The sequence below is a fragment of the Strix aluco genome, chromosome 16, assembly GCF_031877795.1.
Source record: "Strix aluco isolate bStrAlu1 chromosome 16, bStrAlu1.hap1, whole genome shotgun sequence".
Lineage (NCBI taxonomy): Eukaryota > Metazoa > Chordata > Aves > Strigiformes > Strigidae > Strix > Strix aluco.
The window spans coordinates 3,671,071-3,689,396 of NC_133946.1; the positions used below are offsets into that span (position 1 = coordinate 3,671,071).

Genomic DNA, 18,326 nt, shown 5'->3' on the forward strand with positions numbered 1-18,326 from the left:
CTTGCATTTTAAGAAAGCAATGACTAAGAAACCAGAATCATAAAAGACAAGAGAGATTTGCCTAGAAAGAAAGTTGGTACTTAAATGAGTTTAATACTATTAACAACATCAAATCACTTCTGTTCAGTGGACAGGCCAACACACTTCTGGAAGTTTAAAAGCAAGCCCAAACACACAACAGAGAATGTTTCAGAAATTAACTCCAATGGAAAACAAAGAAAAACAAACTCCTGCTCAGTCCAGAGACTCATTTCAGTGCAAAATATTTATTTAGAAATGTATACAATGTGATTTTTCACCTCTATTTCCCAGTCTCAGGCATACTAAAAAAAAAAAAAAAAAAAGACACTGCAAAACCAAAATTGCTTCAAAGCTTGCAAATGTTGTCAGCAGGAAAAAACAGAAGCCAGCCTACTCCCTGTATCTAATTCCCCTGATCCTCTCATTAGATGATACAAGACAGGACAATCCTTAACATTTGAAGATTCAACCAACATTTGCACAAAGTGAAAGAATATTTAACAGTCTAGAACAATTGGGTATCCATGAGACAAAAGAAAAAAAATAATCTGCTACTTGACAAATAAAGTCCACCACTGAGAAACTAAAAGAAAAGCATCTCTAAAATTAATACATCTTAAAAGGTATGTAGAACATTGCTTTAGGAACAGCATACATCTTTAGCATTTGCCCAGCCCGTTTTTGAATTACCACATAAAAAATAAATAGGTGTCACTATTTTAAAGCATTACTAACTATCTAATAATATTATTCTCCAAGGTAGAAGATGACTTTTAGAAATATGGAAAATACAGAATCAGACTCCAGTACTATTGTATTTCAGTAAAACACAGTAGAGTAGTATTTTATCAACAATCTCAACTATGTCACATTCTTCCATTTTAATGTAAATACAGACTACATATTCAATATAGAATATATCAAATCATAACATACCAGAGGCAATCACCCTTCCTCTTTCATTAGAGATGTAGTTATAATGTTAATTTCCCACTTCAATTCATATGCAGAGCCACCAAGAGCGTGGCTGAGACCTCCACAACGTGGACTGAAGACTGCCTCGAGGTACTTACAAGAGGAAATGCTCATTACTTCCTTGCTTTCTCAGAGCTGAGATAGCAGCTTCTAAGAAATAGATTTTGAGTTAGAAAATTACATGCAGGGAATTGCCTGAATGAGCAAAAGTTCATGCTTTTCCTGTGATTCTGTACCTGAATACATGTCGTATCTTAAGCGAAGAAAAATATTTTATGGCCAAAAAAGTCCATCTCCCTTTTGTTCCCATGTTAATGTGCCCGAACTCTTTATGCTTGATCCTTTCAAAAATAAAAAAGCCAGAACTGCTTCAGGAAAGCCAAAATAGTCTTACTGGTACTTCAATACCTGAATGCAAGTGCTGGCTTGTCTGATTAAGTAACCTGTGGAGTTCTTAATAACAATTATAATTCCGTTTTCATAAAAATCAGTTAAACTATGTCTTGAAACTATGTATGTGAAAACTAATATTCAGATAGAAATGAATTATTTATAAACTTCAGCTTCCGTTACTATGGAGGAACTGGGCAAACTATGTTCTTATTTTTTAAGGTATACAACCTAAATTACCTTTTTGATGAGGTTATCTACAGTTGAAATGCAGTATATTTAACAAAGTCATCTTTTTTTTTTTTTAAATCAGAACTGGCAAATAACGCTACCGCTTCTCTTGGCTTTGACAAAAATTCTCAGCAACCTAACCAAAGCAACTTTCTAAAAGAAATTCTGCAGCTCACAAAAATCTGATGCACTATGAAGGGCAAAAAAGGATGAAGGTATTTTAAATTTAGAATTAAAATTCTAAATACGAACTACTTCAAATTCCTTTAATGAGAAAGTCCAAGGAACTTCTAGTTCCTTGCTAGCAGGAACCCAGAAGAGCATCCAGAGCTTTCAGGCCCTGCCCACATGCCCAGAAGCAGGGCTGCAGAACTGAGGTGACTGCCTGGCCACAGCAGCCCCACTGGCCGTTACCCCGTAAGGCAAGGGGGGCTGGCAGCACCAAGGCAGGTTTCTGTTGGAAAACCCTCTGTGTCATACCTGGAATTTTTGAGGAATTCATTAAAATCGATTACACAAAAAATCCACAGGAAAAAATGCCAACCATGTTTAGATCTGAACATTGCAAATAAAACTGACCATAGAGCACTGTATTAGTTAAGAAGCTTTTTACAGCTTATCAACTCCCCCCGCCCCCTTTTCGGGGCTACAGCCTGCCTAAACTGTTCTACAACAATGCCAGTTTTGAGCTCCTGATGCACTTTTTAAGATTTCAAGGTCTGGAGGAGAGCATTCAATGTTCCTGCTCTGAATACTGAAGCCTAACTTTGATGTCTTTATTAACTCAGTATCATCACTCCCTGCATCTAAACAGACACTGATATGCCCACATTCACCACCCAATTTATATTATAATGAAGTGCCACAAAAAATTTTAAGTCATTTGTTTGCCAAGCAATGTTTTGCGCCTTCACATATCTTCCCTGACAGCTTCTACTCTACTGCTTCCTGCAGAAAAACGAGTACCCACTATGGTCTGTGTAGCTTACACCATGGAAAGAACTGCAAATCTTTTCTCGTCCTTTGAGGCACTGGATTATTTTGTCACTACATTTATTTATCCTCTTCTCTTACCTTTTTATGAAAGAAATTTCTCTTTACCCAGCATAGAGATAATAGCTGTGTTTTTTTAATTAGTAATACTTCTCTCCTGTGGAGCTTTACTCACATTTCAAAATATTTTTGCAATAAACAGTAACGGAAACCTAGCACTTTTTCTCCAGTACGTGATGCTACTCTACTGGCAAAAGCACAGACATTTGAAACTCTTCTCAAGATCATCACAGTATTAATGGTTGAGCACACAGCCTAATCTTCTATTACAGTTGGCTAAGATACACACAAAAAGATTTCATTATTTTTAATAACAAAATTTTATTTCAAAATATAAAAATCAGTAGAGCATTATCTCAAGATGTGGCTTAGCCACATCAGTGTCTTATTAAAAATACAATTCATTTCAGCTATTGAAATGCTTCTCAACCCTTATCCTCCCCCAGTTACTACAGCGTCATATTTTGTGGCAAGCTTGAGTATCACCTTTGGGCTACTAAAGAAATGCTTGATATCCCGTTTCTTAATAAGCCCTTTATTTTCCAATTATGTGGAAAAGACGATGCTGAAGTAGAGATATTCATCACAAAAGAGAGTCAAGAGGTGCAAATGCGCATGTCCTATTGACCAAGAGTGCCATTTTAAGCAACACCGCTTTTCAACACCAAATCTCCAAGCACTTTACAGTTCCATGACCCATAAAATATCTTCTGCTTCAATCTAGGGAAACTAAGGCACAAACACTAACCCACTCAGATTTACAGCCCTCACAATCGAGTTTCAAACACTCAGTACTGAAATCAAAGCCAGTTTCTCAAGGTTTAGTGAAGTTAAAATTTCTAAGAGCTCAGTACACAACATACTGAACCGCTGTGAAGATCAGTGGCTTCATGGCTCACAAGTTACCAAACTTGCACAGAATCAAGGCATCTACTCGCTGCCTACATCTGAGACCAGAGACCTTACATCCTTGGTCATCCATACAGCCTACAATTCAAGGCCATTAAGAGGCTCTAAGCCTTCCAGCACACCTACATGTCAAGCACAGAGTTTTCCCCATCCCACAACACACTACAAGGGCTAAGCAGCTCATATGAGCTCCTTAAAATGCAATAAAGAGGCACCGCTATGACTAACACCACTTCTATCCCAATTTAGTAGGTGTGCCCAGGAAAGATCTAACATATTAACAAAACTCATTGTAAAATGCAGCAGCAAGAGTCCTTTTGATTAAAGGGAGCATAAAGGGCGTAGGGCGTTACTACCTAATTTTATAAGCAAAATTAGCATAGTCCTTGATTTTAGCTCTTACAACTCTTCATCAGTGCTCTCTTCATCCTAAAACTGATTTAAAATTACATTTCTAACCTTGCAAAGAGGACCCTGGCTACCACATTGTCACTAGTTACTATTTAGCTGAAAATACCATATGAACTCAGTTGCTTCTGAATGCTTCAACTAGAAAACATGCACTGTTCCAAACTGTGGAAAAATAGTTTTAGCTACATGGCATTTATTTTGACATGGGGAAAACTTCACTATGTAAAACAAATTCCTTAAATATGCCCTAGGTATCGATTTAAGATTTCCTGATACTCAAGCAGATGTCTAAACAAAAACAAGTATCAAGATCAAAACGGTACACAAACACACAAACTAAAAAATTCCTTTAATTGGTGAAAAACCTGGATTCCTTTTTAAAATTAATAACAAAAAGGAGGTTTTTTGAAGGGGAAGAGAAGAAAATCCCAGCTCTCTTCAGTGGCACTGAGCACTGGTAACCTCCAGGTCACCAGTTCCAGCAACAACTGAAGGTAGTTAACAAGTGGTTACTGTTGAGAGTCCTAAGGAGTTAGTTTTCTAGGATCACTGTGTAGCAAATGAGCAAATGTTCACAATCAAGAAAAACCTATTAGAAATCCTATCCTTGGCAGACTTGGTAGAGAATAATGAAATGGGAGGAACATAGGAATTGAAAGATTATTCACTGTCTAGCACTGGAATTTTTGACACGAAGAAGAGAGAAAGTAAACAGGATGTGGTGTGAAACACTAAGTTGCGTATTTCTGAAAGGGATTTCCTGGTCAGAAAAGTGCAACATGGAACGTGCAGCACACGCTGGTACATTCAGTATCGCCATGAAACACCAGCCCGATTGCACACACGCCACGCAGGCGCAGTGGCCATTTGTCTGGCATGTTCTGGATGTCCAAAAGCTTTCAAAACAAGTTGCCAGACATCTGGAAACGCTAAACGAAGGGCTAGAGCCCTCAAACTCTTCTCACACAACACTACCAGGTGAAAAAGAGGGCTATCTCCAATAAAATCTAGATGTATGACAGCCCCAAGTATAATTCATATAGGGTTATTAAGGAATAAATGTTCCTTAGTATCCTCCTATGTAAATACTATTTAAGATAAGGATGCCTAAGGGTGCCTTCTTCCTGCTGAGTCTAATTGGTTACACTTACACAAGTCCTAAGCAAGCATGCTTAGGTAGGCATGTAGAAGGAAGATGAAAAACAAGAAAAGCAATATGGGCAAATAAAAGCTTGCCTAAACATACATAGGCTCTCGTTGAATTGTTCTGAATATGAAACTTCAAGTATGCAGGGATTCGGGAATAAAAGTCCCTTGCCCCTATTTATTGTAACCCACAGTCAGAGAGGCGCTGAGGATGCTCTAAGTGTCCATTCATCCCTAACGGTCCCTTCAGAGTAATAAAACAAGGAAGTAATGTAAGAAGAGGTGACAGAGAATAGCAGAAGTAAAACCAAAAAACTATGAGATCTGCCCAGTGAGATAAGTAAATCTAGTATTTAATGACTAAAAGCTCCATCCTCTCTAAGCACATTATTTCTCTTTGCTTAAAAATTCTAAGAATTTTTCTTTCTCTGTCACTTGCATGGTACAGCAAGAAATGCCGTGCTGGAAAGGCTGAACTCTGCATGCTGCTCAAAGTTATTTTTGTCACACTTAAGGCTGCTAAGGAAGGTCTGAAGTGAGACTATTAATGTGCTGCCTTTTAACTGGTTTTTGTTTTGGGGTTTTTTTTTTGTTTCTTTTTTTAATGTATGGAATAGGCACTCATCATATAAAGTAACTTTTTGATATGCAAATTTGTGAATGCTTTGACAAAATACAAGAAACAAAAATCCAAGGAAAATACACCCACTCTATAAGAGCTCTAGTATTGTTTAGAATTAGTATAATCCAGTAATAGGTGTTTTTTCCCTGATGGGAACACAGATTTTTCTAAAAACAACCTCCTTCCTATGACAGCATCATGCCAGAATCAACAGCATCTTCAAGAAAAAATAAAAGGTGGGCAAAAGTACAGAAGAAACAAAGAGAAAAGGTTGTTCTCTGGTGGTATAAAGTAAACGCCTACAATTAAAGTTAACAGGATGAAAAGTAGAATACACATGTGGGACTGAAAGATTTTCTGCATAGCTGGAAGGATACAAAATCCTTTTCTGTCAGAACAACATATTCAGTAACCTGTGCTGAAGCTGTTGGCTCCATGGGAAAGGGCTCACATCTGAAATACCATTCTAGGTGATCTCGAGAGGGCAAGCACTCAGCTAACACTGACGCTTACTAAGTGCTCCTGGTAGGGAGGAGGTAGCACAATTTGGGTGGGACGCTCATTGAAGGCAGTGACATGGCAAGGCTGAGCCCACCTAAAAGCTGCCCAGGACCACAGGGCAGAGTCCCTGCCAAGGCCACACAGCTCACTCCTTACAGCTCTGCCCCCTGCTCATCCCCCGGTGCCACCTCTGGACTCCTGTCTGACAGCACAGGTACACCAGCACAGCTTGCCTACTCAAGAGAAAGCTATTCACCTTCCCGGTCAGGATAATTTTCTCATGGATTAACAAATTAGACCAGCTCCCTGTGCAGTTGCACAAACACCAGAGCCAACACAAGGGAGGAGGAAGAGAGCCCCTTTCAGCAGCAGTGAGCCTGAGCAGCAAGTTCAGCCGTCTCATGTAACTGCACCCTCAGACTAAGTTTCAACTTGTTCCTTCTGCACACTGTTCTATGTCACCATTTCTCACTGAAGCAAAGTGACATAAAATGCTTAAAATGTTTCATGTAAAATTGTCATTAAATCTTAGACAGGTAAGCGGCACATAATTTCAAACAAGCCTATCTGGCTCATTTTGAAACTTTAGCAAAGATTTTACAAGACACCCATACATCTGCATCTGTGAAAAGCTATGGGGCATACAGCTAGAATGTGTTCAGCCTCTCTGTTCATTCAATCTTTGACCTTGTCACAGCTGTTATTTCAGTGTGTACTGAATACAGGTTAAAACAAGAAAGTTAAAAAAAAATGTAAGAAAAGACCACCGACAAAAATCCTGTAGGTTATTTGTGCCACACCATGGACTACCTGTGTTTTATTTTGTATGTATAAATGTTTTAGATATAAACTATGACAGAAAGTTTGCTAAGATTTTAAAGTGACCTAAATTTGTCTACATTTATAAAGTTTATTTAATCCTTCTGTGCCTTTTAATAGCAAATGTTCTAAATATATTCACAGTTTATGAGATTTACCTTTCAACATTGGAAATACTACGCCATAGGGAACTTTTTGTAGGAAATGTGTTTAACAACAAACATTGGTTTTACCTCTCAGAACAATTTCATTTCATGAAAGAAAATGTTCTACAGTTTTCTAAAACACATTATCTGCACTTTTAGAGTTTCTATAGCTATGCAAAAATCCATTAAATTTAAAATTGAACCTTAACTAAATCACAATTATTATACAGTCGTTACAATAAGCAGCAGTTTGACAGCTGTGCAAAAATACAAGGTAAAAAAATCATCATAACTGTTTATCATAAAAGTTTAAGTCTCCCACTTATGTAACTTTGGATGTGAACTATCACTGTAACCAACTCATTATCTTAGATTAGCTGCTATAAATACAGGCTGCACTAACCAAATGTCAGTGTTATCTACTGTAAAGAACCATCTTGAATTAAATGATATAAAACCCCATATAACTACCAGGCATAAAGAAACATCAGAGACCACAGCAGTTGCTGTAAAATTTAAAATGACAAAATAATTGTGGCTGACATTCAATCACATATAGCAGAAGATCTGAGTCTTAGAATTGTTGTAAAAACCAAACAAGAACAGTGAGGTCCCTCCACTAGTAAAAACCCTTCTCTGAGTGAAACCCTAGAAATACCAAGTTAGACACATACTCAACCAGAAACCTCATTCGTTATCACCTATCTCCATTTCTCTTTCCAAGCAATTAACGACAGTCTCTCAAACTATTACACATTCACCATATTTCTGAAGACCATGTTTTTCTTGAGCAAGTAACAAGTAAGCACGACATACGTTATCCGCTATTCAATACAGGACTAGCTTTAGACTGTGACACAAAACCAGAAGTTTCAGCACAGAGCAAGGTTTTCTAACAGCTACAGATGAAAGGTCAGAAGTGGCGGTGTGCCATACAACCACCACAAATTCCTTGATGATGCTGACAGCCTATGTAAGGGGTGGGGGAAGGGAAACGTGGAGGACAGGAGCACCCCTTTCTGCCTCCTGCTACAGGGCTGCAATGGCTGCACTGTCCAAGCATGCTCTTCAGTGGGAGCGATTTCTGCTCAGTTAACAGAGTGATTCAAGTGATTTCCATCAGCTCCCATCCCCGTTTCACTATCTTTTCCTATTCCATGGGAAAAGTTATGTCACAGCAGGCCTGGTAGCAATGTCCTTATAATACTTCACCACACATTTCCTTTCAGTCGATAAGAATAGTGCCATTGCACAGACAAAACAGTGCCTGCAAGAAATAAGGAGCAGGATAAAAACCAGATGGCTGAAGTTAAGCGCAGGAAGACAGGAGCAACGCTTGTAGGGAGGAGAAATCATTTTGATGAGCTGAAACTGTGAACATGGCTCTCCACACAAAGGGAACATAGCCTGCCATGACACAGCCTGCAACAGCATAAATATGAAATGAAATCTGAATGAAATATTGTTATCTACATCACCTAAAGGCTGAATTCTTTTCAAGCAAGTACCAGATGAACATGACACACATTTTTTTAATTTAACATCAGGCTAATGCAGCTTTAGCTGTTTAGATGACTACCTGTCAACCATAATCAAAAACACCATTTTGAAAAATGTGAAGTGATCTGTAATACAAGTCAAGAACACTGACAGCGTATTTCCCTGACAGTATGTCTATACCTTCACGATTTGCTTCCAGGCTGGTACAAGCCTTGGTAGTGATAGGCACGACTCTTATGTCCCAATTCCCAAGCAACTGGCTCCATCCATACAAAGACAAATGCTATCAGTGATAGAGGAACCAGAAACATCTTCTGCCAGCCCAGGCTGTATTTAATGTTGTGTCCAACATGGTTCAAATCTTTAAACCTTGCCAAAGACAGGGTATTTTAATTCTTACTAAAATGACATGAACTCTAACAATCCAGTACAGGAGAACTCCAAGCACAAAGTCTGATTCATAATATTTTCCCTGCCCTTGCTACAGTTTAAAAAAAAAAAAAAAGTTAAACATTTCAGTCAATGCGTTTAAAATGCATCATTCATCACCATCTACACAGCCTTGACATGAAACTTTTAAGAACCAAATGCAAGTTATTGACATTGCTTCCTAAAGTACCATGTGAATACTGTCATATCAAGAATAGATTCAGTAATACTAATTTGATTTTTTTGATTAACAATATGGTTGGTAAAGGTAGCAGGCATTGATCCAATAAGCTTCTGCATGGTACTTGTCTTGGGACTGTTCTCCATGCCATTTCAATTAAGGAATTTCCAAAATATACAATTAATATTGCATCAAGAGAGTAGTTTTTAAAAGATTCAAGTTATGTTTTGAAACCAGGGGATTCTTTTGATTATAGAAAATAATCATCAAGAAGCTGTTTCTTCTAAGATCCCAGAGGGATCCGCTCTTGCTCCTGCACTACATATTCTTAAATGACCTGGAAAATCCAAACCTTCCTCATGGAATATATGGCATAATCCTCAATAGATGATGAGAATTGGAGAAAGCAATACAGAAAGGACATGTCACTGACTTCCACTGAAACCAACATAGCAACATGACCAAAAGTATTTCAACGATTACGAAGAAAGATTAGAAAGAACCGTAGGAGACCTTACTTGGCCATGCAGGCAACTCTGTAGAGAACCCAGCTAAACGTAGCTTCATGGAGCAAGGCTTTGGCCAAAACAACTAACTGTCCTTGTAATTCTCCGTGAAAGGAGGAATCTAGAGCCTCACACCCCAGGGAGGTCCTATTATCTTCTTACTTAAAACTGACTTAATTGCTTCTAAAATGCAACATCCACAATTCAGGAAGGGTGGCAATAAACTGGAGGGGATCCAGGAGAAAATGGAGAGAATAACTGAAGTAGTAAAGTCAAAAAAAACCCCAAATAAAACCAAACCAAACCAAAAATATAACGTCTGGTAACAAACTTCAGAAAATTACTTGTTTTTCTCAATAAAAAGAACAAAGCAATAAAATAATCAAAATTCATAAGAATTCATACTCTGGAAAACATGGTTATAATGGGATATTCAGTGTCGATGAGGCTATAAGCAAGATTCAGTGGCTAGAAACTACAGGCAGCCCTCTTTATATCAGAAATAAGAAAATACGAATCAGTCACTTGTATACTTAACCAAGAATTGTGGTGAATTTTGCCTCATTGGACATTTTTAACTGCACCTTCTAAAAAACAAACTCTAGTTTCAAACACAGATTGGAAAAAAAGCAAAAGTCCTATGGCCTGCATTATGAAGAGGTCAGACTAGCTGATTGCAACAGCTCTTCTGATTTGATAATCTATTAATCTTATCAGATAGATCAGAATACACGCCTGACCACTTTCAGGACAGAATGAAAAGTCATCTATAGGCGCACCTATCTGGACGGTGTATTTTTAGCCTGAGACTTTTACCTTTAAACGTTGTCGACATTAGAACTGCAGTTATATCAAGCTAGAGACATAAAAGGCAGGCGATAACAAAAATCTCATCACCTAGAAAATACTCATCTTAGTTGGCAGAGATACACAAACAAAACGCAACCCGAAGCCAGTAAGGTATCCTGTGTTTTCTCCGCACTTTCCGGAACTTTAGAGAACTCTCCGTGGGACTGTCGCTCAAGTTTTAGCTGAGAGGAGGCTCCGCACGCTCGAGAGGAACGCGGTTAACGAGCCCCAGCAGAGCGAAAAACAACGGAGAAACGACGGGCTAGGGGGGATGCTCGCGCGGCGCTGGCCGCCGCCGGCCCGGGGGCTGCCGTCCGCCGGCGCGGGGCGAGCTCGCCCGGTGCCCCGGCGTGCCAGGGCCCCGCCGCCCGCCCGGGAGGCAGCATTGTTCCGGCGGGCAGCGCCGGTGCCCGCGGCCCCGCGCAGGAGGAGCGCTCCCCCCGCCGCGCCGCCGCCCCCGAGCCCCGCTCCCCTCCCAGAGCCGGGCAGGGACGCGTGAACTCTTGAACCCGTTCCGCAGCCCAACGCGAGCCTCCGGGGCGGAGAGCGGCGGCGGCGGCGGCGCACCCCGCGCGGGGAGACCGACCGCTCCGCCGCCGCCGAGGGCCGCCGGCGCCCAGGGACGGCGGGGAGCCCGCTCCGGCCGCCGCCGCCCCCCCAGGCCCGCCCGGCTCGGCGGTCGTGCCCCCAACCCCCCGCCAGACGCGGAGGCCCGGCGGAACGCGGCCCGGCCGCCCGCTCCCCCCGCCCCGCGGCCCGCCCGGCCTCACCCGCCGCTGGGCCCCGGCCGCGCCGCGGGGACGCCCCCCGCCGCCCTGCCCCTGCCCCGCCAGCGGGGGCCCCTCGCCCGCCTCCCCCGCTCGGGGCGCCGCCCGGCCGCCCGCGGGCCAGGCCCCGGCCCAGACCCCGGCCTTTCCTGCCGCAGCCCCCCCAACCCGCCCGACGGACCCTCCTCACCTGGGCTTGAGGCTGCCGGCGCCCCGCTCGTAGGCCCAGGAGGCGGCGGGCTGCGCGGCGGCCGGGGCCAGAGGGTCGGCGAAGCTGGGGGTCGTCGGGTAGTTCCTGTCCATCATCGGGGCAGGGCGCGGGGCCGGGGCGGCGGGGGCTCCGCTGGGGCCCTGCGCGCAGGGCGGCGGCGGGGACCGAGCGGGGCGGGTGGGAGCGGCCCCCCCCCCTGCCTCATGCGGGGCGGGCAGCGCCGCGGCCCCCTCCCCGGCGCGGGCCAGGCCGCCGCGTCCCGGCCCCCCTGCCCTGCCTCCGCTCCCCTCCCCTCCCGCTCAGCAGCGGGCGGCGGGCGGGCGGCTGAGGGGAGCTGCGCACGGCGGCGGCGGGGGCTGCGCGGCGGCCAGGCGGAGACCCATGTCGGGCTGCTCTTTCCCAGGATGCACCTCCCCCGCCAGCGCGCACTGGGGCTCACGGGCTCCGGCTCCGTGGCCGGGGGGCAGGGAAGCCGCGGCGGAGGGGGCCGCCGCCGGAGCCGCCGCCAGCAGCGCCGGCGGCGGGGGGAGGAGGAGGAGGAGGAGGAGGAGGTCTGTGACTTGGGAACGGGCGGCCGCGGCCTGACAGGGAAGCGCGGCGGCGGTGGCTGGAGGGGAGCCTGGCGGGGGGCGGTAGCCGCCACCGGGGCGGGGTGGGGGGGCTGAAGGCGGGGACGGCCGGGCCGGGCGGTGAGGCGGGGTGGTGGTGGGGGGAGGCCGGTTTCTCGGCGGGGCCGCGTCAAGTGAAGCGCTGGCGCTTTGTTGGAGGAGCCGGGGCGGGGCCATCTTGTTCCCGCTGAGGGGAAGCGGCGTCAGCGGCGGGCAGCGCCGCGAGCCGCGGCCTCCGGGGCCGCGGTCGCCACCGACAAGATGGAGGCCGACAGCCGCCTCAGCCGCCCTGCCCCGGCCGCCGTCCCGCGGCGGCGGCCCGCCTCACCGGGCGCGCATTGTAAAGCAATTTGTAGGGCGGCTCTCCCGCCCTGCCCCGCCGCGGGGGGAGGCGTCCGGGCGGGCGGGAGCGGCGTCACCCTCCGGTGACGGCGCTGCCGGGCGCCTCCCCCGTCGGCGGGGCCCGCCGCCCTCCTCACAGGAAAAGTCGAACTAAAGGGGTTATAAAATAAAAAAGCCCCGGGGATGGGCGCGGAAATTCGGTGGGGCTGGGGGTTACCGGGTGAAGCTCAGCGCCGTGTTTGCCCTCGGGAGGGCCAAGAGCCCTTGCTTTGCTGCTGCAAGCTCCAGCATGCCGGTGCTCAGTGGTTTAGGTTGGTCATCGGTCTGAGGATGCTTTATAGAGATTAAATTACGTAAAAGCACAGCCCTTTAGCTATTTTTTTTTTCTTTCTACAAGCTAAAAGTCTCTAATACATATAGATATATCAGAGCTTTCCAAAAGACTTAGGCATTCCCCATCAGTAAGTCATTGCAGGCCTGGAGTCTGAATAGGCCAAAAGTCAAACAGCAAGAAGAAGGGACAGAAAGAATATTTAAGTATTTAGAGCAATCTAAGCCAGCTGGTGCACAGACAGTAAGTTCCTATATCTTTGGCTGCGTGCTTGTTAAGTTAAAGATTAAGGGAAATGGGCACCAGCTGCACAGAATAGGGTAGGGGCAGAGGGGACATCCAAATGGGGCAGGGGGATGGTGGGGGAACTATGGTGTCTTGCTTTCCTTGCAGGCCGAGGTGAGCAGGAGGAATGTGCCTCAGAGATAAAGATGAGGAATATGCACTTGAAAAGAGGGTGACTGCACCTGAAGGCATTGCTTAGAAGAGGAAGGTGTATGCTAATGAGTAAGTTAAGTCTTTTGAAGATTCAGTTTGTAGTACTCCAGGCAACATCGAACCGCAGAGTGAAATGAATTTTGTAGTAAAATACAGAGTTTAGAAACTTGACTACAGCCAATCAGATTAGATGCTAAAAAAATAATAAAAAATGAATGAAAAAGTGGTTAATATTAAATGAGAAAGCAGGAAGTAAGAGACTTTAGGCAGAAAAGCTGAGATTCTGCTTTTCTCATGCCTAGTTTCAAGAAGCAACAAAGTCAACTATAGAAATAAATGCAGCCTTGTATCTGGAGGGAAAGGTAAGTGTGAAAGTCATCAGCACGGATGAGAGTGAGCAAAGTCACCCAGAGGCCAGGGCAGAGGGAGGAGGGAGAAGAAGAAAAGAAGCCTACCAAAGCCAGAAACCAGCAGAGTGAGTTTTCCTTGTATTTGCATAAGTTAGCACCTGTATTGCTTGCAGCTGGAGGAGAGTATGTGGGGGGTGGGAGACCTTTCCCTGGGAAACATGAAGATTACTGTTTTATATATGAACGAGGCCTGATGACAGAAAATTACTCCAGTTTTATGCTAATGATGAAGCACTTATTCTGCTGATACTCTTGAAAGTAGCATTTCCAGCAGGGAAGAACCTACAGTTTTTTATTTCCCTGCAGGATCTCTCCTAATTTCCATTATAATATTACACTTAGAGCGCATTGTTTCCCTCAAGTGGGCCTGAGGGAAGGGCCATACATGGATCTAAGTGATACAAAATGCATTTTCCACCTAGTTGTAGTGTTTGGTTATCTAGAGCAAGCATGTTGGTGTGGAGCTACCTTAAAAGTTTCTTGCCACAAATTTGGAATGACATATTAATAAAATGTAAAATTGCTAGTGTTTTGTTTCATTTTTCTCAAGTAATGGCAACAAGAACTTTAAAGAGTACCATAATGTTGTGTATTTTCATTACAGGGTATTTCTCTAAAGAGGAGGGGGGCGTTAATACTGTTAGATACGTGGGTGTAAAATCATGTTACGTGAGAAATCACAAGCACCAGTCCAGATTTACAGGCAGGGAAGCATACACAATAAGTTTAGACCACTAAATGGACTAATTGTCAATATACCACAGAGACAGTGTTTCCCTGAACATTGTTGGAGTAGATCCTTTTTCTTGTAATCAAATAGTGGAGTGAAACAGAAATTGTGACAGCTGTTGTTAAGTTTAATTTCTTTTGCGTGGTTTTAATAGAGGTGGAGTAGACCGAAAACTTAATCGCTAATGTCCATAAGCACCAGATAAAGTCAGTTTATCCAGTGGTTTGCTTTTCTTGTGTGTGAGATAAATTTACTTGTCCTGAGACCAACTGGTGAGACTTCCACAGTTTTCTCATTAAACTGATCCCTGTTGCTTGTTGCTGTCCTCTGTCTAGGAAAGATACCTCGAGGTTTGTGCATTTTATCTTTTTGTAACCACAAGATATTTTGTAACACTGTTCTCTAAGACGACAAGAGAGTCTGTTTAGAGTAAGTGCTTTTACAGTGTCCTAGTATCCATGATACTTACAGTTTTTCTGAAAGATTTGTCAGTGATAGAAAAAAATCCTTTGATAGATTCTTTCAATTACATATTTAATTTTAACATGTAGATTGAAGTGTACATATTAAGATGTATATTTAGAAGTCATATTAGACAAGTTCATGATTCTGAATGTTGAAAATATTTTGATTCTTGTGTTAGTAAGAAATGCTTCTGTTTCAAATGCGACTATTACTTGCTATTTAGGAACTGAGCTTTGGTGGGCTTTAATGCCTTTGAAGTGTCATTCGTAACTGAGTGCCTATAGCCAGTAGTGATGTTATATGTGCTTATCTCTTAAGTCAAGAATGTAATATAATAAAAATATTTTACTGAAACATAAGCTAATAGAATTTTTCACTCTAAGAGCAAAATCTTAAATCACAGTACTGTGATACAACCTGTGCAGCACACCAGCCCAGGGGAGTACTGAGTTTTTGTTGCTGATTTCTTTCCCCAAATGAAGTCTCCACATGGAACAATGATGTAACAAATCCTTTACAGAATCAAAAATGTCATGTGATGGTTAGGAGACAGATTTAAGTACTTAAGGTAACATTTGAATGGGAATCCTCTGCCTATGGTTTGAGGAGTGATCTTCAAAGCTGCAACCTGTGCTGCTGCCTACAGGTGTGTTGTGGTGGCAGGGCTGGGCTGCCTCAGCTGCTTGCTGACAGCCAAAGGAGAAGGCCTTACTCTCCCTCCGTCCTGCTCCACCTTCCTGCTCCTAGCAAAGTGCTCTGGCCACAAGGTGAGCAGTAAATTAGCTCCACTGGCAAAAGAACATTTACTTTTTTGCCAGAGGTAATTTTTCTGTAATTTTGCTGAGCTGAGTCAGCTTACTTTGCTTCAAATGAGTGCTGGCTCAGGGCAAGCAGTGTTAGTGTGCAGCCAGCAGCAGCTGGGAAGGGAAGGAGATGACAGGAAAGAGCAGGGAACTTTTACTTCTGATGATGAGATATTGACTTGACTCATGATATATTCAGTATAAAAATCTCTAGGAGTGCTTGAGGATATACCCCTGCGGACAGTAACAGGCTTCTCTGCCCAAATGCCAGTTCATCCAGAATCAAGCCAGCTCTGTTGCAGAACTCTGTTAGCTAATATACACTGCCCCTTAGGGAAACTTTCCTATTTCCTTCTTTCTGTTTAAATTATCTAATGTTACACAATGCTGAATGGCAATATTGCTTTTTGAGGTCTAGTTTTATGTTTAAAGTGACTGTATGCCAAATGAAATACAGGATCAAGCTAATGGATAGTTGGCAGTTTTCTGTGATTTGATCATAATTAAAACCAATATATTAATCACAAATCCAGGGCCAGAATAATGCTCTAATTCACACTTGGTGTTGATTTATTTGTAACTGATTTATTTGTTTTGTAACTTTTTTTTTTTGCTTAGTGTGATATTATTATTACTCATGTTAACAGAAGAATGCCAGCCAGTCTTTAGTTGAGTGTGAGTGAGTATTTTGTATGTTGTATATGTACAAGACTGGCCAGGCAGAAGGCTACATGGTATGTTACAGCTTTAACAGTACCACAGATGTTAAATCCTTGTGCATGCAGCAGCAGGTGTTACTGAATGGAGTGATTCTTCACAGGGCCAGCAGTTGCTGCCTGTGCTTTTGGCATCCTTTTTACTGCAGGTACAACAAACCTGGCTCTACGAGGCTTTTCCAGTGTATCTCTATCCCCGTATGCCCTCTTCTTCCACAGAGGGTATTGTTCCTCTCCTGCATCTTTCCATAACAGATGATGCCTGGTTTTGGTCTTTTACTGGCTCTTCTCTCATGTTTAAGTGCCAAAATATATTTTTTTCTTGCATTAAGAGGCTTTCAGCTAAGTCTGTAAACTGTTGGGTTTTGCAGCAAAATTCTTGGTATGCTTCAGGGCAATTTTTGATGGGCTGAAAGGGATTGTGGAAGAATAGTCAGATGCACATGCTGGATCAGCAGCTTCAGCTGTTGTTGATCGAAGAAAGTAGTTAAAGGCACGGCATGCGGTTAATGCTGCAAGTCTGAGATTACAGCTTGGTTGTTGAAAGTGGACAAAAAGGATTGTATTTCAGTTCATAATAGTACTTTATTTTGGAACTATCACAGTATCATAAATAGTTTGCTAACACACACAAATATCTTAGTGGTTAGCTTTCAGTGGCTAACCATTTGTCAACAAAAGCTCTAGAAATGCTTAACGGTTAGCCTTGTGCTGAGAGAATGAACCTTCACAATTGTTTGAAAATAGTGTTTCAGAGACTTGACATTCTTTTTTGAAAACTAATGTTTCAAAAATAAAACATTCAAATAACTTCAACATGTCTGATCAGATGAAGTTCAGGCCAAAGCTGAGCTGGGTCTGATTTACTAACAAATTCTAAAAAGAGCACAAAATAAAATTTCTGCAGCATCTTTCTCTGTTGAACACTGATGGACAGTAGGCATCCGCTTACAGATCACGGATGCAGCGCCTTTATGCAGGCTTTGTGTGTGCTGCTAGGCTGTGGTATCTTCCATGAGCCGCAATGGGTAAGTAGATCAGATATTATGTAGTAATAACATGAGTCTTGGTTAGGCCTCTTATTAATCACTGACGGTGATCACTGGTTTTTTGGTTGTAATTGTGATTCTGACCAAAGCAGAAAATCGCAGTCCCTTAACAGGTACAATTTTGCATTTAATCTGGCACATGGCCTCTTTAAACACAAAGCTAGACATTAAGAAATGTATAAATAGGGAAGGAAGTGCTGCCTTTCAAAGAGCACACTTGGGCTTGGAGCCTCACAGCAAATACTCTATTTTTTTGCATTTCTTTACGTATACTACTCTGTGCATTTATTTGAGTATATGTACAAACAAATGAAGTAAAATCTTCAGAATTCATTCTATTGAACTAAAATTGATCTATGAAACCATGGTACTTCTGAGGTGATGACTGAGCTGGTAGAAATCTCACTGCAGCAATGAGATGGAAAGCCTTAGTTCCTTCACTTTCCCAGTGCTGGTCATGTGGTTCCACACCTTCCAAGGTGCCACCACAGGCACTTGTGTTGATTCAACTTGCCCACTCAGAAGAAAGCTGGCCACGTTTTTGCTGGATGATTTATAAAGGGATCTAGTAAGCACCAGAACTGGTATAAGGTAAGTGGGAGAAATGTGCGATGACATGTAGGAGAAAGAAAACTTAAATAAAACCTTGCTCTTGAACAAACTCAGAGTTTTAACAGGGAGTATTTTATTTTAACTCTTACTAGATATTTTCCTTTGTATCATATCCATGCTGGATATCTGACATTAAATACTAGATGTTTATGTAT

At 43.1% G+C, this 18,326-nt stretch overlaps 1 protein-coding gene across 3 annotated transcripts in view; it reads right to left on the reverse strand.

The window, feature by feature from the left end:
• Positions 1-11,824, reverse strand: part of QSER1 (glutamine and serine rich 1) — a 46,185-nt gene extending 34,361 nt beyond the window's left edge. For 2 of the 3 annotated variants that reach the window (XM_074841672.1, XM_074841671.1), the window contains exon 1: positions 11,647-11,824. In XM_074841672.1, the coding sequence (XP_074697773.1) occupies positions 11,647-11,762 (116 nt within the window). In that variant the 5' untranslated portion in view covers positions 11,763-11,824. The remainder of the gene's footprint in view (positions 1-11,646) is intronic. The other variant, XM_074841674.1, reaches the window with a different exon arrangement.
• Between the last annotated feature and the right edge of the window lie 6,502 nt (positions 11,825-18,326).